General features: G+C 40.9%; 1 protein-coding gene across 4 annotated transcripts; it reads left to right on the top strand.

Annotated features, from left to right (window-relative positions):
• The first annotated feature begins 229 nt into the window (after positions 1 to 229).
• On the top strand, positions 230 to 16,436 carry trip10a (thyroid hormone receptor interactor 10a). 4 transcript variants are annotated; one of them, XM_083977222.1, is made up of 16 exons: positions 242 to 527; positions 5,212 to 5,384; positions 5,480 to 5,595; positions 6,201 to 6,257; positions 6,927 to 7,074; positions 7,888 to 7,950; positions 8,431 to 8,535; positions 8,678 to 8,806; positions 9,255 to 9,401; positions 9,534 to 9,722; positions 12,219 to 12,383; positions 13,341 to 13,450; positions 13,728 to 13,860; positions 14,479 to 14,567; positions 14,681 to 14,814; positions 14,937 to 16,436. In XM_083977222.1, the coding sequence occupies exons 2-16, from the start codon at positions 5,358 to 5,360 to the stop codon at positions 15,086 to 15,088; spliced, it is 1,764 nt and encodes a 587-aa protein (XP_083833348.1). In that variant the 5' UTR covers positions 242 to 527; positions 5,212 to 5,357; the 3' UTR covers positions 15,089 to 16,436. The 4 variants fall into 4 exon arrangements, with proteins under 4 accessions (XP_083833349.1, XP_083833351.1, XP_083833348.1 ...); XM_083977223.1 differs by lacking the exon at positions 5,212 to 5,384 and having other exon boundaries at positions 230 to 527; XM_083977224.1 differs by lacking the exon at positions 12,219 to 12,383.
• The last annotated feature ends 9,436 nt before the right edge of the window (positions 16,437 to 25,872 follow it).

Here is a 25,872-nt window from a genome sequence, read left to right as displayed (position 1 = left end):
TGAATTAATCCATGCTGGGGAATTTATAAGATGCTCTGTCAGTAGCTTGGTGTAGTAGCAGTGTGACTGTGACTGTGAAAAAAAAAACCCTAACAAAACAAACAAAAATGTAATTTGAAGCAGCAGGGAGATTCAGGATGTGGCCCACTATTTCACTTGTGAGGCCTGTGTCGTGTGCGGTTCAGTGCACTGCCCCTTTAAGATTTAGGATTTGGGAGTGACGCGGATATGAAAGCTAGTTTATCCCTCTTTGCTTCGCTATGAAAAATATTTGGACAAACTAGACAAACGACTGCCAGACCGGGTTAATTGGTTAATGATGATGCTGGTTTATATTAATTGTTGAATGAAACAAAACCGGAGGCCGTAGTGGTTACGACTGATTTATCACCCCGGGATTATAAACTCATCGCCAGGGCCGTCCTCCGGGCTGCCGCTGGGATAACTTTGGAGAAGTTCTTTGTATTCGGGGGTGGTCAGGCGGCTTGGCCAACAAGCTGAACATGGACTGGGGAACAGAGCTCTGGGTGAGTCCAACATCTTCGATAATAGTGTTGTGACAATGCATTTCTCCGAGCAGTGTTCGCTCAAAAAGCAGACAGCGCCTAAATCCCCATATGAGTGGGATAACTAAGTGTTCCCGAAAAGAGCGGTGAAACTTCGGCTCCGCTCGGCTGTTGTGGTTGCAAAACGTTGCATTCACGAACACGGTTCCATTTTCGGACAGTTTTCTTGTCCTTGAAGTAGTCCAAACAAAGACTGGGTTAGTGGAGACTCCTTTTGCCAACATGTTGCATCTGAGGAGAGTTGAGCGCATTATCAACTTAATGTGGCTATAGGATCATTGTCGCTAGTTTGGTTTTACTGTGTTACTCCAAAGTTTTTTTTTCTTCCCCCTCACAGGAAAGATGTAACGTCATGTAGTGGGTTGTCTGCAGTGCCCGAGGCAAAGCTGGAGAGTTACTTAAATTCAGATATCTTTGTAAAGGGATGAGTTTTTCTGCCTTATTTAGCCAATTGCATCACGTGCAAAAATAAACATAAACAAAAAGTTTAATGTATCAAGTGTTTCGAGATTTAAGTAGCCTACAGTAGCCTAATAAGCCCAATACAGTGGCAAAGATACAATTTGTTGCAGGCGCTATGAGTGTGCTGAGGTGTGCTGCATACCGAGTGGGCTCTTCGATTGTTTACAGTCTGGCACACCTTGCTGCCATAGAGATGAAATCAGATGCTGTCATTTGCCTTGACAACAGGCTTCATCGCTGCTGAAGTGCCGCCTCTGTCCACCTGAGTGGCCTGATTATTCATTCAACAAACAGTGCACAGATTTCATGAGTTAGTGATTTCCCAATTTAGTGTGAAAGGGTCAAGTGTTGGATTGACTGCTGCCTTAGGATCTGTGCTCTCTTTTATTAGGCTCATTTGACCCAGTAATTAAAGTAAACTAGTACAGTGGGTCATTTGGACACTGTTTACCAGGTCAAAACAAACCACAGCGGTGAGTTTGTTAACATCTAGCAAAAGTAAGGACATAGTCCAGAACTGAAAGTAATTCTATAATACTCCACCATGTAACATACTTCCTTGACGACTGTCCATGCACTGTATGGCAGAGATGAAGTCACACATTTGCAAACGGATGCATTTTTTTCAGGGAACCTCAATATGTAAAATGGAGCATTGCAAAGATGAGGATAGGGAGGTTGTGACCTCATTACAGAGGCTCCCCCTAGGCCTCTTCCCCTGTCCCTTTTCCATTCGTATGTGCTGGTGCAACAGCCTAATTAGTTTTGCCCTACTTTGATTGAGTCATAGAAACATCCGTATACCCCAGTATTAATCAGAGGCTTTATCATTGTATAGCAGTCTTTCCTGTTCATTACATGAAGTTGTTTCACTCTTTTAAGAGGAAGCTCCAAAAGCCAATATTCAATCTTCAGACTTCGAAATATAGATGATGAAGTCAAAATTGTTTAGTTTTTTTCCCATACTGTATCGTCACCTGTCTGGTCAGACAAAGCCCTGTAGGCATAATTGGTTCTGTTAATGTTTGGCCGAGAGTCATCCTGTCAGCCAAATCAGCTCTATGGCATCTGTCCCCTGATTGTCGTTAATCCAGTGGCTATTTTAAGGCACAAGTTTGCCGAGTGGAAGATCAGTGTCTAAGCATTAGCTGCGATAGTGAGTACTACCAGGCCGACCCTGAGAACTACTGTGGCAGGTCCTGCAATGCCAGGCCCTTTATTTTCTTGAGGACAGGGTGACTCAGGGCTGAAACATCCACCTAAGTCTTGTAGCTCCATGACTTTCAGCGTGACTACAAGTTGTGGCAGTGGCATGTGGTTGAAGCCAGTTTTCTCCATGGTATTTATTGAAGTACAAGATATTCCATTTTATAGCTGTCAGGAGTAATTTCATATATAACCATTTCTGATTTATGAAAATTATTCCAGTACAAACCCAGTCTACAGGGACATATAAAGATGATTTTGACTGTGGCTTTGGATGGTGATAAATTGCAGCGGTCTGACAACTACTGGTGTTTGACTAGACACTGACTACTGTATGTCCTTGAAAGCTATTTTGATGTATTTTAAGACAGTTTTAATGAAGTTGGATTTTCTAATTGGGGCACTCTTGTTTGGAATGAAGCAGTCACAGTTAATTTATAGAGATTATCAGACTTTATCAGACCTATTATCAGTTTTGTGCCGTTTAAAGGAGCTCACACTGAAAGTTCATCCAAGGGTCGTCCTCTAATTCTGCATTTAACCCTAAAAAACATGACATATTTTACCTACCTAGAGAGAACAGACTCAGAATGATAATTTTGATGGCTGATTCTTGAAACATCAGTATCGGCATATGTGTTGTGCGATAAAAACTCTTTTTTGTGCCTTCAAAGTGAACTACTACTTCTATTATTGGTTGTCTACTAGATAAACATCATCTTAATGTTATGTTGTTCAGTTTTTGGTTTGCCCACAACACTGTTGGACTGACAGGGACTTTTGTTTAGGTAAACATGAGGAATAATTGGCCGATTCAACGGTTACCTTAATTTTTTTACTTCCTTATATTGTTCCGAAAAGTCCCATATCATTTGAACAGATAGCCACTGTCAGAATAAGAGGAAATATACAACCCAGGGTATTTTTTGAGGTTTTACATTTGAATGTACCACATGACACAAGTTATTACTTAGAAGTTTTATTTATCACTATCAGTGTTGATTCTGCTTCAGCCATTTCTTATATTTTTAAAGAGTGAGAGAATCTGTGTCTTTGAGTGTCGTAGGCTGTTGTGCGAGCTGCTGTTCAGGTCATCCATCACATAATACATAAACACATATATGACATGTATTTACATAACATTACACAACGGGTATGGATGTTTTGGGTAAAATATAGTGGTCTCTTTTATAGAGATGATCTGTGTAACAGATACAGTAAAGTCGAGCGTGATCATCTTAAAGAACATCTTGGAAATCAACTTATCTAGTTTAGTATGAGATAAGTCACAAAGGAGTGTTATCATAAGGAGGTAGATTGATCAACAAAGCCACTTCCTTTGAATTATTTTCAAAATGCAATTTTACCATTGGAAGAAAAGCCAGTAAGAAAGAGACACTGTGTGTTGACATCACAGTGGGATTTTATTAACTCATGTAATGTTATGAAAGATATGACTAATGAAGTTAAAAAGAAAGGTGGCAGGACATTGACCTTTTAAAAAAAAAACTACTTATTACAGTTAATAAAGACAGAGCACGAGTATCCTGCACAGCTGTTTCGCAGGATATTTTAATTTAATACAGACAAATTATCAAGCATATCACACTTGAGTCTGATAAAGCTTGTCAACATCAAGTCTGCATATTGAAGTTGTGCTGTGTAGGGCTGTGCAAATACTAGATTGGGACTCAGTGTTTGTACACTACACACTTACTGAGTTGCTTTGAGTGGGAGACAAAGTACTGGTTTGGAGATCCACTGCTCAACTTACACAGAGACTACACCTAACAACTCCTCATCAATCTCCACAATAGTTGACCTGTTTTGCACACTGCACAGGCCAGAACCTGAATATGCAAATACAGAACTTATCTATGCAAACTGACTGTATCAAGAGTTGAGAAAGTATATAACTTTCCTTCTCTGCTATCATGGTCTTTTCATAATAGGAAAGGTCATCATAAAATAATTGAAAGCCTACAATATATAATAATTCAGACACGTCAGTCCTCCCCATTGCCCTGATGCAGCGTTTGACCATTAATCTGTAACTGTGGCTAAAAGTTGATGGCACTGTATTTCCACATTGACTGTCCAGTGCTGTGTAACCATGAACATTATTATTAGCGCATATAAATGTCCTTCTAACATTCCTCATCCACTGTATCCTTCCATGTTACACTGGGATGTATAGTGAACTGCACCACAGTCACTGCTTGGGTTTCAGTCGTTAAAGAAAACGAAAACGAAAATCAGTTGTTAACACAAGCACCTTTGCAAAATTGGAAAATCTGTAGCTTTAAGTTGGCTGTATCGACTATCGTCGCGTCTGCTCCATAATTAATGGAACTGAATTAAAGCCCCAGTCTGCCTATTGGTTGGGTATTATTGTGGTGATGGATTGCAGGCCTCTCTCTTAACCTTTTAACTGTGTTCTGTAATTAGGCTAAACTCTGTCTCATTCATTTGGGTTTTGTCTCTTTTGTTTTACCTGAAGGGCAGGAGGGGTACGGAAGAACATGGCCCAGCTTGTCAGAAATCCCCCTTTTCAACCCCCCCTAACTTTAGTTAAGGCAGCAGCAAAGAACACTTAAGGGAATTGTTCTGAGTGCAGAACGACTGAAGAAAGATCAGTGCAGATTTCATCTTTCACTATTAACAGACTTGTTTGAGCTTGTAGGTGTCGCAAAGTGCAAGACAGAGCAAGAGATGGTGAAAGAGGAAGAGAAACACAATATACCTCCTTCATACCGAGGAATCTGAAAAGGAAAACTCAGCAAAATCAGCTGTGAATGAAACAGACATGAACTGGGTCAAAGATCCACGTTAATAAGGGCTCTCTAACGCTCACTTGAAGTCATTTAAAACTTGACACAGAACAATGTATCAGGAGAGCACCACCTTCTTCCTGCGAAGAGGGTTGTGACCCCTGGTGACCCTTTGTCCTTCTTCTGTCTTCTTTCTGGGACAACAGAGGTGCCTCATGAGTTAAAGCTGAGCGGAAGTCAAGAGACCGTCGCCAAGATTTTCTGCACATGTGGAGAGCATTTGTGGAATCCAACATGCAGGAACAAACCTTGACGTGTTTAGTTTATTGCCCTCCATTCATGATTCTTCTAGATGACCTCAAACCCAGAGCAGAAGAACGTAGTTATTCTGCAGAAACCAACACATGTTTCATATACCGCCACGTGATACCTTGATATCTTTACCTTATTTGTCTCTCATGCTTCTTTCCCCAGGACCAATATGACATCATTGAGAGGCACACACAGTCTGGCCTGGAGCTTGTGGAGAAGTATGTGAAATTTGTGAAGGAGAGGACAGAGATTGAGCAAAACTATGCTAAACAACTGAGGTAGGCCTCGCTCTTGTTGTTGTTCTCCCGTGCATATCTGCCTCCAATGCCTCTCTGCGAGTGTGTTGCTCAAAGCAGCCCTGGTCAGTGGGTGTTTGCTTGTGTTTGCATGGGTGCATGTTAAAAGGCTGTGTATGAAATGTTTGTGGGGTCTTATGACTACTTTGGGACAGAATCTAACTTGTCTGTGAAACACTGGCCTCATTCTCCAGCTGCAGTGTGCTCACTCTCTCGCTCTTTCCCTCCTCGTCCTCGGTGCTCCGTCTCCCAGTTGTCTTCCCAGTCTGCACGGCTCACATCTGTTGTAGCGCTGGGCTTTGGCGGAGAGGAGAGGAAGTGGGAGCAGACTGGCGCATGACAGACAGGATGTGGTCAGAGGGAGAGAGAAAGAAGGAAGAACAGCTATTGTAATATGTTCCTAAGTGGACTTTTGTTTTAAAATTCTATTTTATGAAAACAGTTAGTGGACAGAAAAAGAAGAAGAAGAACAGTTTTGTTATATAATGAGCTTTCTTCAGCTGTCATCCATCTTTTCACCCATTCCCCAGTGAGAATTTGTGAAGCATTTGTTCACCACTTGCTTGATGCACTGTCACTGCCCACAGGAACCTTTCCAAGAAATTTAACATAAAACGAACCAGCAAAGATGAACCAGAGTGCAGGTGAGACATTATTGTTTTTTTTTATGAAAACAGATTCATGAATTAAACTGTTACTATAACTAAGTGTGATATATACAGTGTATATATATATATATATATTTTTTTTTTTTAAGTATACAACATGAAAGGTGTCACATGTAGTGATGAACCTACAAAGAATTACCATCCAAATCTCTGTCTCCCCTTGACTTCAACTCATTGTTTAGCTAATTTCCCTGCAGTTATACAGTACTGTTTGGCACAGAGTAGTTCTCAGAGTAGTTTCAACAGGCAGTATATTGATAAATATGATCAGTTGTGAAACAGTGTCAGGTAGAATTGAGCTAACTGGGTCTAATCTGAATTGCCACTTGCCCTAAATAGCTTTTTGTGCAGTGCTCACTGAGGGACACAAACAAAACTCATAACTCATAAACTCATAAAAAATAATATCATGCTTCAAACTGATAGGAATCATTGTGTTATTAGCGTGATCTATGCTGTAGTGTGGTGCTGCTGTTGGAGCCATTTAAATGACCCTAGAAGGAAGCAGGAATCAGGCAGCTTCTTATCTCAACTTGGCCCAGTGTTGACTTCTTTTTGGAGCCTGCCTATTTATCACGTTATCAGTGCCTCTATCGCTTTGTCCTTATCTCTCCACCCTTCCCTCTGCCTTCCTTTGAATGGTAGGTTATCCAGCTACCAGTCTTTTTTGGACATCTTAAATGAGATGAACGACTACGCCGGGCAGAGAGAGCTGATTGCTGAGAACATGATGATGAACATTTGCATTGATCTCACCAAGTACCTGCAGGAGCTCAAGCAGGAGCGAAAGACGGTGAGTTTGATGTGAAAAGGTACAGGAGTGTCCTGGGTTGGGTTGTGTAAGATCCCATCTCTGCAGCAACCAGTACACTCCAAATCAATTGAATGTGGTGAATTTCTACAGATAAAATGGCATTCAAGGCCAAATATTTAGCATACTACAGCGTCCAGGCACATTAGATGAACTTTTTCCACAGCCTTGTCGTCAGCCCTTTAATACAGTTTCAACTGTAGCTTGTCAATCATGTTGTGTTGCGGAGATTTGGGTCATTTTTAATTTCCTTCTTTATTTTGAGCTGCGTTCAATCTGTGGTATGAATGAAATACACAGACACACTTATATTTGAACTGTGCGTACACACTAGCATGCTGGTATGCGCCTGCTGTATCATATTCAACACCCGTCTGACAACAGGCCAGATGGGATTTTCATTTGGAGTCCACAGCACACACCAGTGAGCTGGAGTGTGAAGGGTGGGAGGGGAAAAGTTGGAGATTTAAAGGAGTGGAGATCTCACTGTTGCGGCAGGAAGGAAGCCTTACTGTGTCTCCTGGGAGAAGCGTGGTTCGAGCGCTGGTGTGCCATTTCTCTATGAGGAATGCTTTGGCTCAGTCCCACTGGATTGCAGAACACTGCAGCCGTGTACAGGCTTGTGCTGCAGACGTGATGTCTCAAGCAGACACACTGGTGTTTGTTGTCTTGTCTGTTGTGTTGTATGACTTTAGGAGGTCATTGTTTATTCTCTGTCTGACCCTACACATGGCTGTCCCACCCTCTGCCATCTGAGTCGTGTCTCACTCTGTCTATTTTTATGAATGTTTGCAGTATCTCATGGAGGCCAAGAAGTCCCAGCAGAGTTTGGAGAGCACCTACAAGCAGCTCGACAGTGTAAGTCCAATGTTAGGATTTTGAAAGATTGAAAGGTTTTCTAAATTACATTTTCCCTATAAGCTTGATGTGCCACAACATTTTGAATTATAATAAGCACGACTTGTTTCTGTAGTCTTTTTTTCTGTATGTTGGGTTAATTAGGGAAAGTAGTAATCTTTGGAAGAGAAGGATTGCATAAGCAGTGTGGTCAGTCAGATGACTATATTTGTCTGTAGTAAAAACACTTGGATAGAATGGAAAGCAGGTCTCAGTTTTGGACTTGTATCATCAATCCAGGACCTATTTAGTGATGGAAATCTTCTGATCCCGAAGCCTAAAACCTCCCCGATCCATCTTTTCAAAAAAGGCAGTAAAAATAAATCTTTTGCCCAAAATAGTAGAACCTTCTCATATTTCATTCAGGCAGTGACCCTACTTTACTGGATGAAATGAACATGGTCTCTCTATTTTTCTCTTTCATTTCTTTCTCCATGCCAGAGTAAAAAGCGCTTTGAGAGGGAGTGGAGAGAAGCAGAGCGTGCAGCACAGTACGCAGAGAAGACCGATCAAGACATCAATGCAACAAAAGCAGATGTTGAAAAAGTAATAAGGGAGGGAGGGGTAAATGTCCATGATAAGGGCTATTTCACACAATCAAAGTAGATTCAGATGAAACTGGCTAACCTGTCGTGTGTGTATATACATGTCTGTGTGTGTGTTTGTGTGTGTCTGTGTGTGGTTGCAGGCCAAACAGCAGGCTCACATGAGAGCCCATGTAGCAGAGGAGTGTAAGAACGACTATGCTGCTCAGCTTCAGAAGTATAACAAGGAACAGAACCAGTTCTATTTTAATGATATGCCACTCATCTTCAATGTAAGTGAACTGAATACTGCAACATGATTATATTCTTACAATCATCATTTATTGGAGTTGTTAATATGTGATAGAGTGATAACTGATGCCGTTAGTCATTTAGGTAGCTAGGTTTGTGTGTGTGTCTGTGTTATAAATGATTTATTATTAACCATGTTGGTAACAGTTCGGATCATATTTATATTGATGCCAACATTTGAGTTTTTGTTTACTTTGTGTTGATAGTTTGGTTCACATATGCATGCGTCATGTTTTAAGTTTTCAGATTCATAATCAAAAACAGCTTAACTTCAGTCCTTAACTGCAGTGTTATATTTGTCCCAAAGGAAGTCCTGTGCCATAGAAATATCATATTATCTACTTTATATTGAGAGACACGTTGTATTGTGGGATATGTATGAAACTACTAATGACTTAATCTGAGCAGCTGTTGTTATGTGTTCACTAGAAACTACAGGATCTGGAAGAGAGGCGAGTACAGAAGTTGGCGCAAGGCTACATCTTGTTCTCAGACACAGAGAAGCATGTGATGCCTATCATTGGCAAGTGCCTGGAAGGCATTACTAAAGCTGGCACTAATGTTAATGAGAAGAATGTGAGTCGGCCTCAACATATACTAAATGGATTTCAAAGTGCAGCATGGCTTTTTGCAGCCCATTTGTTTTATTTGTGCATCTGTTTGATAATAACTCTCAATTGCTCTTATCCAAAATTGCATCTAATGCAGGACTCCATGGTTGTAATAGAGCAGAACAAATCAGGCTTTGAACGACCAGGAGATTTGGAGTTTGAGGACTACAGTCAGGGCATCAACCGTGCCTCGTCTGACAGCAGCCTGGGTACACCCAAAGGCCCCATGGACCTTCTGGGAAAGAACAAGGGCAAAAACTTTTGGCTTTTCAGCAAAAGGAGTAAGGTAGGACATTTCACGCAAGCGTATAGGTCAAATTAGCATAATGATATGGTCTCATATTTTGTGTTATGAAACGTGTGAAATGAATGAGTTGGCATCGATGATCAATGACGGCAGGTTTGGAAATCTGCAGGTTGGCAGCCAATCAGATTAGTGGGACTGTTTGAGCCACAGAACCAGTAGGCAGAGGCAGGAAATCCCCTCCACAGAGAGCACTCCTGACGGACCCGTGGTTGTGGCTACATGCAAACACACCACCCTCTCATCTCTAAAGTTCAGGATAATAATGCATGAACCTCTTTTATTATATTACACATGAACTGACGCACACCCCAGCACTTCTAGAAAAGGTCCTTTGCATGACTCTGTCCCTGGCTGCGAGTGAATAAACCTTGCCCCCTCCCACACCCTCCCTCTCTCTGCAACGTGGTTTCCAATAGGTCAACTGGCAGTCAGCATTCTGCTGTGCTTGTGCTTTCATCAGCACAGGGCCCAAACAATATTGAATTTTCCTCTACAGGGATACACAAACACACTGCTTCCATTATATTGGCCAGAACCTAGCATTATGTCTCTCACCACAATAAAATCTTTGTAGCAACACTGGGATGACACCAGGTTTACCAGGTCAGAAAAACTAGATCAGGGCCAACCACACATCCATGCTAAAATGTCAACACTGACATTTTTCTATTACGCTCTTGAGTATCTTCTTGGATCAAGAGGCGCCTCACTGCAATGTAAACGACGGAGCACGCTTGCCGACGTCCAAAATTAAAATGGTGATTTGAGAGGCTGACCACTAACCAGCTAATGGTCCCCCCTCCTCCAGTCCCAGCACTAAACGATCCCTTCTTTCCTCCCTGCAGTGTTTGCTTGTTCAGCGCCTCTCTTCTCTCTGCATGTCTCAATGGCCGTGCTCTGCTGTGCACTCTTCCTGTTCTGTGTATGTGTGTGGCACACTGCTCTGTGTCATCAGTCATGCTCTCCCAATTAGGCCTGTAGCAGTATGAATAGGAGGCTGACTATATCGGCTTGAGTGAGCTTTTGGTTTATGCCTGGTCCTGAAACATTTCCATTCTTAACAGCTCTGTATTTAGAACCCCATAACTCTCAAGAAAACTAGCACCTAGCCAGTAGATGTTCACATAATAATAGTGTTGTACTTGCAGCACTCAGTATTTACACAGGGGACCTTGTTGTGGGGCTGTTTTAGACATTCACTGTTGGAGGCTACAGGGTATCAGCCTCCTATATACTTAAACTAATGGAGCCCACCCCCACCTTCCCACATAGACATATAGCTGAAACAGAGGTTTTACAGTAGTTCCCTCTGCCATGTTTGCAAGTTGACCTCTTTCAAAGAGTCACATCCCAAAAAAATATATAAGAACTCTTCCTCTATGCTAATTAAGCAGGCTATTAATAAGAACTGCACTGATATATGAATTAATATTTCATCTATAAAGATCAGACTGGGAGATAGCACAGATTTCAAACTGAATTCTAATGATTAACTTTGCAAATTTAGCTAAGGGAAAGTTTTTTTTTTCTTTTATAACAGGGGTCTAATTTTCACTGTTTGATTCATTATACATGTCATTTATACTTTTACTGCAACCCTGCTCGAATGTGTAACGGCTTAAACTCTGGAAAATTTGCAATTATATTTTTATGACACCCCAGCAGTGATATTGAAAGAAGCCCACTTTTACCCATCATACTGGGCCACTTATTTGGGAGTGAAATCCAGATGAATGTGTCCATTGTAGTCTCCATCATAGTCATCATTATCTGTGTGTACATCCTGGCCTCACGTTGGTCAAACCTGTACCAAAATGCATCTCATAAATACGGCTTATATTTACAGTGTATAGTTTGGGAGACACTTCTTCAACTTTCATCTTCATTTTCACTTCCAAGTCAGTGACGTCCTATTAGTCATAAAGTTGTGTCTTTGCAGAGTCTCTGCAATGAGGCTGGGGAGTGAAAAACAACCTATGATGAGTAAAACTACATGTAAGAGCCAGTGTGTAAAAAGTTTGATTTTTTCAAAAAAGAAGTTCAGGTTTGGTTTAGCTCTGTTGACCTACCCCAGTTCCTCATTGTGGCTCACTCTGCCCTTCAACCTGGAGTAAGTGTGACTGCAGGTGTTGGGCTGCTGTGCTGCTGGTTGAGAGGTGTGGTTGGTTGCTTGCAGTGTGGTTTTTGTGTTTTTTTGTTTTAACAAGAGCCACAGAGACAGATGTGTGTTTGGGCTTTCTTGCTCTCTGGGCTCGTGTGCTGGGTTTGCTCCAGTGTTGTCTTCCTGGCTTTGTGGTGTGCTTTAAGGTGTTGACGGTGTCTTTTTCTTTCCCTTGTCACCTTGTTTGTTTTTGTCTTCCCTCTTTTTTTCCCATCCTTCCATCTCCCCCTCCCCTATCCTCCCCCCGTACATCACCCTACGCCTGCATATCTCATGCCTCGGGTGCTGGTACTTTGGTCTCATTCCCAACCCAGCTCTCTCCCTCCACGCTCCCACCTTTCTCCACACCCCCTGCCCCCTCACCTGCTAACGGACCCCCTTCCCCCAAGTTTGGCCGGGACCCCCTGTCGTACTGTTTGAAGGAGATCAATAAGACAGTCAAACCCAGAATCTCTTCGTTCCGGACGCTCAGGAGATCGGTGAGTCACCAGAGGAGAGGGTTCGCGTGCCCGGCGGGGACCTCCACCCATCGGGGCTCGCACATCCTCCTGTGCTCCTGCCTCTGCGACACTCACTGAATTCCTCAGACGATTCACATTTTCAGGACTTAGATAATGTGACATAGCTCTCACTGCTCACAATGAATCAACATCTCTGTGTTAGTAACTTGTAGTCAGCAACCTTTTGGGGATGAGGAACCACTGTTAAGGATATGGTGAGATTTTTCTATACACACACTGTTTCTTTTCTCCTCAGAAATTTACTCCAGAGAGGATTACGGTAATATGGACAACACATGTGGTGTGGGGGTCTCAGCTGTGTGACACTTAAAAATGGCCACCTTTCCATTACAACAACTCATCATTATTATACTAATTGTCCCCTCACAAAACTCTGCTGCTGGGGTTTCTGTGTTCAGATGACTGTAGTCCGACATCATGTCATGTGGCAAGACTTGTTTGTTTTGAAGAGGTGGCCACCTGGTGGTGGAGCAAGGGAGGAATGGTTGGATGGTAGCACATAGGGAAAAATGATCAATTCATAATCCAGTCTTAATTTGATGTCCTTTTAAAGTCTGTATTTTCTGTGCACTTTGTTGTGTTGTATTTTCCAACCGTGACTTTATTTATTGGAGTTCAAATATAACATAATGGGGCGTGTTAAGAGTGTGCTATATTTGTTGGTCCATGGGTGGTGGTTTTGGGTTCAGCTCACTGTTGCAAGCCATTGGATTTACATTCATGCATAACTATGATATGTAAAGTAGTGTTTTTAAAACCATCAGTCAAATCATGTTGTTCCTTGAGCTGAACACAAACTACATGCTTGATTTCCTGAGACATGTCTGTTATCGTGGTTACTGTTGATGTGAAACTGCTGCTTTTAGAGTAAGAGTAAGCTCAGTGTTAATCCACCCTTCCTGTGACCTTTTGCAGCCCACAGTGACGGAGGACTTCGCACATCTTCCTCCTGAGCAGCGCAGGAAGAGGTTGCAACAGAAACTGGAGGAAATTTGCAAGGAATTGCAAAAGGAAGTAGATCAGAGGTGTGTGTTTGTGTGTATATGTGGGAATTCTTCTGCGTATTAATAACCATCCCTGTCAGAACCTCTCTGGTGGGGAGGGCGGGTGGAGGGGTTGTTGGATATAACATTCATGCAGTGCACACCAGTGTGTACAAGTCTGTGGTGCCTCTGTGAGCGTTTGAATTGTTTACCCAGCCCTGAGCTCTGCAGGGAACCGGTTCTCTACTGAAAGTCACTTTCCCTCTTCCTCTCTTGTTCCTTTCTTCTCTCGTTCTCACTCTCTCTCGCCGCTCTTCAGTGAGGCCCTGGGGAAGATGAAAGATGTTTATGAGAAAAATCCTCAAATGGGAGACCCTGCCAGTCTGGCTTCTCAAATCAGCCAGACATCCCAGAATATAGAGCGGCTCAGAGGAGATGTGAACAAGTATGAGGTAATTATGACGTCTCTGATGAGGTCATCTATCATTATGAGCCCCTCATTTGTTCATGTGATGTCATAAGACTCAGCCGTTTATTCTTATAATTAATATAAAATCGTTAGGTGTTTATATAATATATTATATCATGAGGTAATTAGGCCATCGGTTATTAATATGTACACATGTCCTCTTTTTTCAGTTACTATTTGGACATTTTTGCTTTTATCTGGCAACTGTAGTGTAGATAGACAGGACACAGGGAGAGACAGAATAGGGCGACATGCATTAAGCTGTTTGGCCAGCTAGAGGTCAAACCAGCGACATGCTGCTTTGGGCTTTTCACGACACAATAGCTGCTCAGCTATGGGGTCAGTCCATATTTGTTCTTTGTTTCAGTAACTTCCTTTCTGTTTGTTTAGACTTTTTGTTTAGCAGAGCTTAGGCAAGGATAAAACATGATGTGAAGGAGACAATGGTTAAGGCTGCTGCTCGAATAATAAGAGCACGCACCTGATTTCTTCAGTCTGCATCAGTAATGGCATTCCTCTTCATAACATGACTAGGCGTATCTATTAGTAAATGAACTGCCTCATTCTCCTTATCATTGTATATCTATCTTCTCTTGTGTAGACTTGGCTGGCTGAAGCAGGAGGTCGAGGGGACACGTTGCGTTATAAAAGTCACGCATTCAACAATAATGGAGCTCATGATGTACAAAGGTAACACAATAATCTACTAACAGACATGATGATTGACACACTGAGATGTTGTTGATGCTGCGCAGAAAACCTATGTTGTTTCTCTCTCTCTCTCTCTCTTTCTCTCTCTGAAGCCCTCATGGAGCTCACTCTGATGAAAGCACTCCTGATTCCTCCCAAGCCATTTATGCAGAGTTTGATGATGACTTTGAAGATGATGAATTAACCGCTCCTATTGGGAACTGCACAGCAATGTACAACTTCCCTGGTATGTGATCCACATGAGTATTAGAACAATGTATGGGCAGAAACCAGGCTTCTGTAGTCTTGCATAACATAAAGTAGCAGAGGGATATTTGCCTCCACTGACTTTGTCTTTTCCCATTTCAGGTGCCAGTGAAGGGACCATTTCTATGCAGGAGGGGGAGGTGCTGTCTGTGGTTGAGGAGGACAAGGGCGACGGCTGGACCCGTGTCCGTAGAAGCAATGGAGATGAAGGCTACATACCTACATCTTATGTCACTATCACTCTAAACAAATGACAGTCACACGTCTGAGAAACAGCTGAGGAAGTGATTAACACATCAGAAAACTGTGTGCAGTTCTTCCCGTGGGACCAGTCGCAAAGAAGCCACAGCACTCTGGGCGAGACCACTGGTGTATCCAGGAAGGGATCAAATAAGATGCTTTGATTTCTTGAGATAAGTGCCCCATATTAGAAGAGGAATGGCGATAATGGTTTGTTTCTTATCACTCACATTACATTATTGTAATCCCAGCTACCTAAGCCGCCTAAACCACAGGGTTAGTTTCATTTTGATTGCATGTCACAGTAATTTTTTTGATTTTGGTTAATAAGTGTCGCATGGATCTTAGGTACCATCATGATACAAGTGCTTGGCTCTTTCACAGGCTGAAAAGGCTTAGCTTTTGAATGTGAGAGGAATAAGTAGAGAGGGGGGAAGAAGAGGAGTGCTGCTGCCATTTTTTACACTGAGTGTTAATACCAGGAATACTTAGGAGGAAGTTACCTCACCTGTTTACCTAGATATTCAGACAAAAACTGACCTGCTCTGACCCATGATAGCCCGCTCCGCCGCTGAACGTAGAATATAATCTGTTGCATTTTCATTTCCGTCTCATGTGTGCCACTTTCTAGCTTTAATAGCACTTGTGAAGATGTGCAGCACCGTCACTTTGCCTGCGGCTGGACACGATATCCTGAGGTTTTCGGGGGGGAATATGTCACTTATGGTTTTCAGCCATTTGTGTGATCAAAGGTGTGAACGGCTCTCCTGTCATGGTAAATCACATGCACACAACAGTACAAAACACTTTTAACGTTGAGACAATCACAGCCATATCATCATTATCTTTGGTCTATAGCAGTAACAAGGAAATACAGTAGCTGTTGTTTTCTAATAATTACAACCTGGAAATTGTACTAAAAATAATTTATTACAAATGTGTATGTTCTATAAATAATATTTTTCTTGTTGTACTTTGTATTAAGGATGTTCTCACATTTTTCTTATCCCCTTGCACACATAGTGGACAGTTTGTAGCCACAAAAGGGAGTAAATAATGCACACATAAAATGTGCTACATTAAGACTATTGTATTTATGTAATAAATAATATATATTTTAGCTATCACAACACCACTATTGTCTTATTAGCTTTTTAACCATTCAAATAAAGATAGTTACATTGTGAGAGAAAACTAAAGATCTCTTACTACCTTGGTGATGATGTATTTGCTTTGTTTGGATTTACTTCACATCTTTTCAAGTTGATCCACGTCTTGTTTTTACTTGTTACTGAGCCAGCAAGAAGCAGTAACTGCTTGTGTGTCTTTGGTGCCTTTCTGGTTAAAAGCATTGTGTATATACCATTTTTGCATAAGATATTTCTTTTTTTTCAAGACTTAATAAATGCAAAGCACATTTCAAAGTTAGAAGTGGGTATGTCATTTCTGGCCTTGGAAAATAAATATTTGAAACAAACATGGTGTCTGATTGTTCTGTGAATTTTGTGTGATTTCTTGAATTATTTTTATTTATCTCCATACAGACCATTGAAGTATAAATTTCATATTCAAAACCTGTGTTTTCTTCTTCATGTCCATGTAACACCAAATATTTGATTTAGTTGTGTTGTGCACAAAAATGATCATGTTTTATCACAGGATAATTACGTTCAGTCAACTCACAGTATTTTTTTTTTTGCAATTACCTTGTGTTCATTCATTGAACGGAAAATGAGGAACAGAGCATATCTGCATACCTGTCTTCATTACCACATATCTAATCAACAGATCAAAGTGCATGCATCTCATTCTCAGTAGGTGGCACTGTTGCATCATTTCTTCAGGAAATGGCATCTGCCATCTACTCTCCCCTCTGCATAATTATGTTTTTAATATAGGCCATGCATTTGCATACCTGATTAAATTGTACTGGCTTCAAAACCATACTGTTTATAATGACTAATTAAATAACCTCAAATTGGCATGCGCCCCACTTTCACAGTCACCTTACTCACAACAGCAGACAAAGACAAAGATGATGAACATGAACTTGGTCAGAAACAGGATTTTCAGTGAATTGTTTTGTCATATTTGTGCAAATTAAAAGTCACTGCAGGGAGAAATGATGGAAGTCTCTTGAGCTATAGAGCATCCAACAGTGGCATGCTGTGGCATTGAATGACTGGTCCGATGACTGAGGAATTGGATCATCATTTGTATGCAAAGCCTTTAGTCTCAAGATGCTTTAAAGGTCAGCTTTTCAATAAGGCAACTGGATCCAGCCAACATCCTGTGCCTGCCTACAGCTGGGAGACAGCACTGCATCCTGGCACCTCAGCCCAGCCTGGTGGGGACATTAAAGAGGAAATTCACACTTAATTGCATATAGCAGATAATAAAACACCTGCTGTGGTACCTGCCATGTTCATGCATTAACCATGTTGCACTCCTGGCCACTCCCCAATCATCTGCAACTGCACTTTCTCTGAAAGAACGATGGAAAAGCAACATACTTGAAGGGTTGAACCCACACAAAGAGGTGCACCGGCAGTTTCTTATCTCCTGTGAATTGTTAAAGCTTTACCCTTTTAAAAGAGACAACAGAGACAGACCAATTTCACCCTGGCAGTCACTATTAACCACAACTGTTAACAACATCTACTATCTCTCACCCAGTGACAGAGATCGGACTGCAGCTGTTACAGTGGTTTGGAACATACATCCTGCAGATAGACCAGGGGAAATGCTTTGGCAAGAAGATATAGAAAGCATAGCTAGTCAAGATAACACTTACAAGGTCTCTTTCATGTACCTCATACAGATTCTCCACCTATTACAAGGGTTAAGGATGTAAAACATGGTGTCAGTTAATCTGGGTTGCACTAATTCATTTGACTAATCCATTTAAAACATTTATTTATTTATTTTTACCGTGTAAGAAGAAGATAAAGGATATACATTTAGGTGATTGTGGCTTTGTGTAATTAGCATGAAAACCCATTAGCGGAATAGTGAGGTGACGAAAGCTGATTTCCTTTAACTTAAGATAATATAAGTTAAAATGTATACATATTTCAAATAGTAATGGGTTTTTTTTTGAGTCAAAAAATATTACCTGTCACTTTGCATCACAGGGTTACATGGCATACCACTACAGAGTGTAGCGTTTTTCCCAGAGTGAATGGTGCTCTCCTCCCACTTCATTGATCTAATTTATAGGCTGACTTCAACTTGTCACTGTAGCTGATTTACTAATGAGCATTAACCTGATGATCATTAGGAATCCTTTAAGGTCAACAAATATTATGGTAATTCTGACAAAGCTGTGTTGTAAACAGTCCTTTTTGTTGTTGTTGTAAAAACACAGTGTCTGTATTCTGTGTCGGTCCCCACAAAAGTGTAAGTGATGTATCATATTCCTTTTATTATAGTGGGTGCTGTTACAAAATAAGCAATTATTTCCCTGCCTACTGCACCACAGGTGATTAAAGATTTAAGGAGTCGATCTTCCCGCAGTTTCTGCAGCAAAGCAGACAGAGAAGAGGGGGAAACCTTTAAGCTCCTCTGTGGCTCTGTGTGGTCCACAGCATACTATCTCACTATCAGTAAGCCATTCGAAGAGACAGTTTACAAGATCAGTAGGACAATCACTGAATAATTAATATTTCAGGTTCAGAGTTTGTGTAGCACCTACTCAACTGCTTTGTGGTATGTATAATGAAGTTCATGAATAAACAACTAACTTTTGCAGCTGCTTTGTGAAGGCTTTTATTGTAACTTTGCCGTAGATTTATAAATAAAAGTCCCTCAGATTAATCACTGCTTCATGTTCATTCCTGCGGCACAGCTTAAGGCCAATTTTCTCTGTTTACTACTTCTGTCTCCTCACAGCCATCCTGCTGCAGCTTTTTCCCACCACATCGTTGACATTCTGCATATGAGAATCCAAAGAGCCTGTAATAAGCTCCACCATCATTTTAAAGTATTTTCCATCAAGCCTGTATTAAGCACCAATAGAGCCAGTAGTAATGCAAAGCTTTCTCGGACTCAGTATCATCTTCATAAATCAGACATAAGTCATTATCGGAGGGGTAAATCCTTTATAACCACTAAATGATGATCAGTGTATCAAGTCATCTAAATCTTGATACACAAAATAACAAACTGAAATGAAAATTCATATTGCAGTCAAATCTACAAAAATCCAAGATGATGCAATTAGATCACTTTTCAAGATTAAATTTACAACAGTGTGCTGCAGATATTTACAGCTGCAAATCCGTCGGTTGATATTTGGCTCTACTTTCCCTTTCCCCCTTTTGTGAAACAGAAGATTGCAAGAAAGCATGTTTCTTTTCAAATCAGTGTTTTCAGATATCTTTTGAAAACTGGATGTGCACAAAGAGCCTGAAAATGTGTTCAGGGTTAAGGGTAAAGAGAAATAAAGACACAAGTAGGTTTTTCCATTTTCTTGTAACAAACAAAGGAATCAAACATGTTTGTGTTGTTAAACAGAAAAGACTGGATGATGAAACTGGCAGAAGATGATTTTTGTTTTATTTACAAGAACAAAAATATCTATATTCAGGGGTTTTATGTGACAGTTGGATCATTAAAACAATCATAGCTACTTTAACTGAATGTAGGTTGTATTGTTGGCCTTATTTATGCGTTAAGAATAGGTATTGTGCTGTGCTCCTTGTGAATCTGTGCAACATACACTATTTGGAGTTTTGACGATTTTGGTAAAACTATCTTTAAAGTTTTGATGTCTAATCAAATGTTGATCGAGGTGTACCACAGGGAGTAGCGCTGGGACCCCTGCTAGTAATTACTGCTATGTTTTGTCATGCTCTTATGATGAAAAAGATGATGATGATGATGATGATGATGATGATGATGATGATGATGTTGTCCCATCTAGCCTATAAATAAGCTGTTGCCTATTTGAATGCATCTTGTAATTTACTGCCCCCATGTGGTGGAAGCAGGTTATAATTACGAGGACACTATAGTTGCCATCAGTTATTGTCAGTCCTTTTAGTCATTTTTATGGGCGTGAACACATCCCATTGACAAACACTAGAGTTTGTCAAGTGGGGAGGACAGCAGCCTATTTGGGATCATAATGATATTGCATTATACACAGAGGAGAGTAGAGACTAAACACATTAGAGGCAGTTGCACGTAAAAGAAGCAATTAGTCTGATTTATTATCTCGATGGAAGATTTGCAGTAAATTTGAGAAGTTTGAGACAAAATGTTGAAGTATAAGTGCAACACTTCTCAGGAACAGGCCTATTTGTGTGGTGGGCAAAGGAGTTTGAGAAAGAGAGACAGGGTCTTTTATTTTAACTTAAAACTCCATAGCTGCACTAATCATAGCTGTTCAGTTTGCTGTTATACTCTGTAATTTTAATGTCAATGACTATTATTATAAAAATGCTATGATTTATTTGATGTGACATTTGTCAACAGAAGGTGTTTATAGCTCACGGCCACCATAGTTTCACTCCACATTTGCACATTAGTTAATGGGGTGCTGTTTACCTAAATGAGAACTGGGAGAAGATAAACAGCAGCTACAGCACAGAAGATTTACGGACTGAGTGTTTTTATTAAAGTTAAATTAAATAGCTACAGGGGAAGCCACTGCAGCCCCTGAGCTGGGCCACTGACTGAAACAGGCATTAATATTCCTCCAGGCCTCCCAACACACCACTTCCTTTTTCTTTTTCTTCTTCCGCTTTCTTCAGCGTCCTCTTCTGATTGGTCGAACAATACAGGTGTGCGGGTTTTCAAAGTGAGCTCGTATCATTGACCGGATATGTCAACTTTTTGCGGTCCTCTGCACATGCTTGTGCCTAAAGCCGACATCTGCAGCAGTAAACATTCCAGGAAGCCATCTCTCACAAGGTGAATAATATGTGTCTATCACCTGCTTTTTGTGCTATGAATTCTGCCGTAGCCAAACAACTAGCTAGGCTACTCTGCACCGCAGCCTATTTGTATGCTAGGGAACAGCTTGATAACTAGGCTATTTGGTTGCAAAAGATCCTGTAGGTTACCTTTAGGCCCAACTAGCATATAATATTGCTGTTGTCATTTGATATGTCTTGTTTGCATAGGCTACATCGTTTTTATTGTTTATTTTAGTCCTGCACGAGGACACTGTAGGTTGCAAGTTAAGTTAAGTTCTATGCTTAAGTTAAAAAAAAAATAAAGTGCTGCACTGCCTTGTTTTTGTTCCACCCTTGATCACATGCAGCCAGCAAGGTATGTTTTGTTTATTTGCTTAATGTGGTGTTGTATTTGTGATTATTTATGTATGCGATAGTAGGTAGTTAGACTGTTGTGTGGATGGCGCAGTAAACTCTGCAGCATATCACCGATGGTGTCATCTATTTCCTGGAGGAAGTGCATGCTGCAAGTAGCCTACTATAGATTGTAGCTATGTAGCTACTAGAGTGCCATAGCTATGACTATAGGCCTATGATTTTTTCCCCATTTGTTTGCAAACAAGTTGCACAGAAAAAAAAAGTTGATTGCTGGATATAGATGAAAATATGAAAGTTCCTCTAAAATGATTGAGGTTATACACTAATTGCAGTTCAGGGACTGTTTCATTCAGACCAAAAGAGAAAAGTTGAATGACTAAATTACAAATTCAATCCAAATCATTCAAATTCATTCTGTGAAAAGCAAATCCCCACCAATGCTGGTTCATCAGAGGATTTTTCCTCAACTGGATGCATTTCACTATTATCATGAGATGTTACACAACTCTGGCAATATTTTTCAACGGCACCAATTATCTCTCAAAAGTAGAAACCTGTGAGTAATGCAAAATTTAATTAATGGCTGACAGTGCTTTTTTTTTTCCAGATGCTTTGCTGATGAAAAGCAGAACTCAAAACAACATTATTGTCGGGAGGTTTACGTTTTAATCACCATGTTACTCAGCATCAGGAAATGAAGGACATTTCACCATTGCTGTCATAATTTCTGAAAAATCAAATTGAGCATCACTTAAGTTTCAAGAAGCTTTCGATTTTCAAGAGGCTCTTTATTCCTGTTTCAATAACAGTAAATCACGTCACTCTTCTTTCATTGAGTTGAACAAACAAGGTCGTCTGATTTCACATTTGTAATAGAGGTGATTAAGTTTCATAGTTCCTTAGTCAGGTGAGTGTTTGGTTCACTTTCAAATAGGAGTCATTAATTACCTGAGACTCTTTTGCTGCCTTGCCACTTGCACTCTGTAAATAGCATAGATCAAAAGTTAAAGTGGGAGACCAATTTAAAAGCACAGTTTAGATCATTTTTTATTTGGTTTGTGTTTCTGCTATTTGCCATCATTAAAACAGATTATGTTTTCTCTGTCAAATATCATGAGTCCAATGCAAATACAGCATTTGGGACTGACATTTACTGAAAGCTGACTTCACATTTATATTTGTCTCCTTGTGAAAAATGCAGCGCTTCTTATTCATTTGAATAGAGGATTTTCTTGAGAACAAGGAAGAATTTGCTTGAGATATGATAAGTATGGGGCTTGTTTATTGGTGGACTGTTTGCACCTTTTGTTATTAGTGTGATTGCACATGTGTTGCGGATGTGTTTTGACATGATGTTTCTTCTGTTTTGCATATGATCTGTAGAGATGACAACACTGAGACAACACTCGTTGTCAGTTCAAGACTGAAGAAGGATATCTACTGCTAATTGGACTTCAGGTATGTCAAATCAAGCCTGTTTAGACAGAGTGATAAAGGGTAGAGAAAGCAGTGGATTTTTTTTTACACTCCTTTTTTTGTTGGCATATTAAATAATGCTTTTCCTCCTGTCCCTTCCCACAGCAGTACAATGATCAACTCCTCTGCTGGACCAGTACGCCTTGGATGCTTCTCCAAATTTGTGAGCACACTGACCTGGATCTACAGTATAGCAGGTAACACACTCACTGTTGATTGATGCTTTGTGCAACACCATGCAAAATAACCTGGGCTCTTACGTTGACATGTTTTCACCCTGGAACATGGCCACTGTTTTTGTGAATTGTAGCTTTGTGCTAGAAAGTCATCATTACCATAATGACCTTTCCTGAGTTATACAACGTTGCCATCAAGAAATACAAAGGCATAGATTGTTGTGCAGTTGCTCGGCATTCTCTCAGTCTTCAGGTTGGAATTTCTGGATGATATTTTGGTGGCAGCGTGGTTCGTAGATAACCAAAACACTCAGGAGGCTTCTTTGCATTGTCAAATTTGCCATTGTGTGGTAGCAGCCTCTCTGGCACACCCTCAGCAACACAGACCTCAGGATGATTTGCTGCACTCAGTGTGTGTGAGTTTGTGTGAAGATAAAAATAAAGGGAAGAAACATTTTAATTTAGAGCCAATGTTTCTGTGCTGAATTGATCCCCTGAGGTAACATGTCTCTGGGCCAGGCAGCGCCCTCAGAAAAGTTCACCTAATTAACTGGCTTTATGTGATATAGGTTTGAGATGGCCAGGGTTGTGGCCATGTTAGGGTTTGGATGTCCCAATCCTGGAAAAAGGAGGTGATATTTGTATTCAGCTTGAGAGGAAACTCTGTCTGGGAGGCTCAATTGAGGGCAAGAGAAGCTAATGAGCTCTTTTCACATAGAGAAAATGCAAACTGCCAAAATGTGTTCCCTCCTTCTATGTTCCAAGAAGTTTTTTTTGTTTTTTTGACTATGATGAAATGCTTTTGTGTGCTCGGGGGAAACAGATTCTGAGAGAGATACCATATTTTGCATGACAGCAGTCAGTCCTGTACATGGATGGAAGGGGTCATGCATGCATACATTCATAACATCCCATGATATCTTTACTTTAGTACAAGCAATTTGACCTTTTCTTCCGTTCATAATGCATGAATCACATGGTAGTTGACAAGAGAACAGTATAGACATTTTCAATAAAAAGACATGAATAAATAAAGAAAAGGATATTTCTAGGCAGCAAAGTCTTTTTTAGCAACCAATGATGGTGTATTCTTTTTTTAATATGAATAGAAATTATGAAACTGCAAAAGGTTTTTGAAATATCATAGAGAAGATATATGATGAAACATGACAACAAGACATTCCTCTACATGTAATTAATAAACCAGCTGTTTCACAGTTTGTTTCAGGAAAAAAAGGCTTTTTTTTTTTTTTACAAGCAGTTCACAGTTTATTTAACATTATTTGAGTTGTGAAATATCAACTAAGTGACAGAAAATATATAGGTCAGGGAAAATGTATGTTCCTTGGCAGTCAGATCCAGTTGTGCTCCATGCTTTAATTGTCTGACAGCTGTTTACCATAGCTGTAGAGGGAAAGCAGCAATGCCATAGGGCAGCTTGGAGAAAAGGTAAAACCGGGGCGAAGATGAGCAGCTTATCTTCTTTCTCGTCAGTGTGCCTCCCGCCATTGGGGATGAATGGGCTTCTTTAAATAGCTGTGATTAATTAGAGGTTTTAATTGGGAGGGTGTTGGTGGCAGCCGCTGTCTCTCTCCTCTCCACCAGTCATTTAGGGGAGTGGTGCCCGTGTCAAAGGGACACCTGGCAGTGGCTGACTCAATGCCATCAGCCGCTGTGCTCAGCCTCTGCTACGTCGCCGTGACAGAAGCCTCAGCCACCGCTGCACCCTCTTTGTGTAGATGTCGCTGACATGCAGCACTGTTTGCTGTGGGTGCCTGCACACTGTCTCTCAAACACCAGCTTTGCCTTTCTTCCCTTTTCACCCCGTTTTTTCCCTCTCTTTGCTCTTTCTCCTCTGTTGCATCACCATCCCTTTCTTCTATAGAGTGAGTGATTAACGCCCCCCCCCCCTCATATTCTTCCCTCTTCCCTTGGGTCTGTCTCATTGTTTCTTGCATTGTTTTGCGTCACTGTGGGCGCTGCGTACAGTTCCTCAATTCACACAGTTTATCAAAGATTTCTTGTTCCCTCCATTAATAATATTGTCAGGTGGCGATGTGCGATTTGCAAACCACTTGTATATTTTAGTACACTTTCTGGGGAACTGAAAGAGAGTTGTAAGAGTAACAGTTTGCTTCTGTGAAAGCACTGGTCTTTTTTCAGCCAAGGCTCAGAGGCAGACACACTGTGCATCCTACCTGAGCCGACATGCACTCGCTGTCACAAACCTCTTGTCTGTAAGCTGTGATTGCAGTCTACTATTTACTGATACAAATGAGTAAAATAACACAACAACAAACACATAGTGGAAAATCCTGTGAGATTTTGGACATGTATAGGAATGCCATGTCATAAAGGAAAAAGTTTTTTTTAGCTTAAGATTCCAGATTCATATATTGTATTTTCTAAAATAAAACAAAGTTACATTGTTTTTTCACTGAGTAGTACGCACTCGGCCAAGTGAGTGACATTCCTTGGCCTTTCCCACCTTCTGTAGCCTGCTTAGGTATTCACAGTAGCCCCTAGTGATTGATGAGTGGGCTAGGGGAGAGGGAATCTATCCCCAGGTTCCTGCGTGGTCCCGGTGATGGATGGCCCCTTGGAGGTCTTACCAGAACTGATGGGTCATGGGCCTCGGAGAGCCCAGAGCTGGGAGTAAGAAGACAGATCGGGGGGGGAAGAGGAGGATGCAGAGACAGAGGTGGAAGTATGGGGGGTAAAAGCAAAATGTATGAGTATTTTTGTACCCGAATGCAGTGAAATAAGCAATTTTTTAAATATATTTTCCCCCTCTTTTAGATGAGCTGTATGAGAGTCATTATCAGGCTTATGGCTTGCTCCACATACAGTAGTAAGAGATGCCAGAAA

Source organism: Trachurus trachurus (genome assembly GCF_905171665.1).
Source record: "Trachurus trachurus genome assembly, chromosome: 8".
Classification (NCBI taxonomy): Eukaryota; Metazoa; Chordata; class Actinopteri; order Carangiformes; family Carangidae; genus Trachurus; species Trachurus trachurus.
This window is presented reverse-complemented; position numbering and strand designations above follow the sequence as displayed.

Coding starts and splice junctions, on each gene's coding strand:
- trip10a (XM_083977222.1), top strand. CDS start 5,358: ATGACCTCAAACCCAGAGCAGAAGAAC. Junction 9,402..9,533: donor CTAATGTTAATGAGAAGAAT/GTGAGTCGGCCT, acceptor CATCTAATGCAG/GACTCCATGGTTGTAATAGA. Junction 13,861..14,478: donor GAGATGTGAACAAGTATGAG/GTAATTATGACG, acceptor TCTCTTGTGTAG/ACTTGGCTGGCTGAAGCAGG.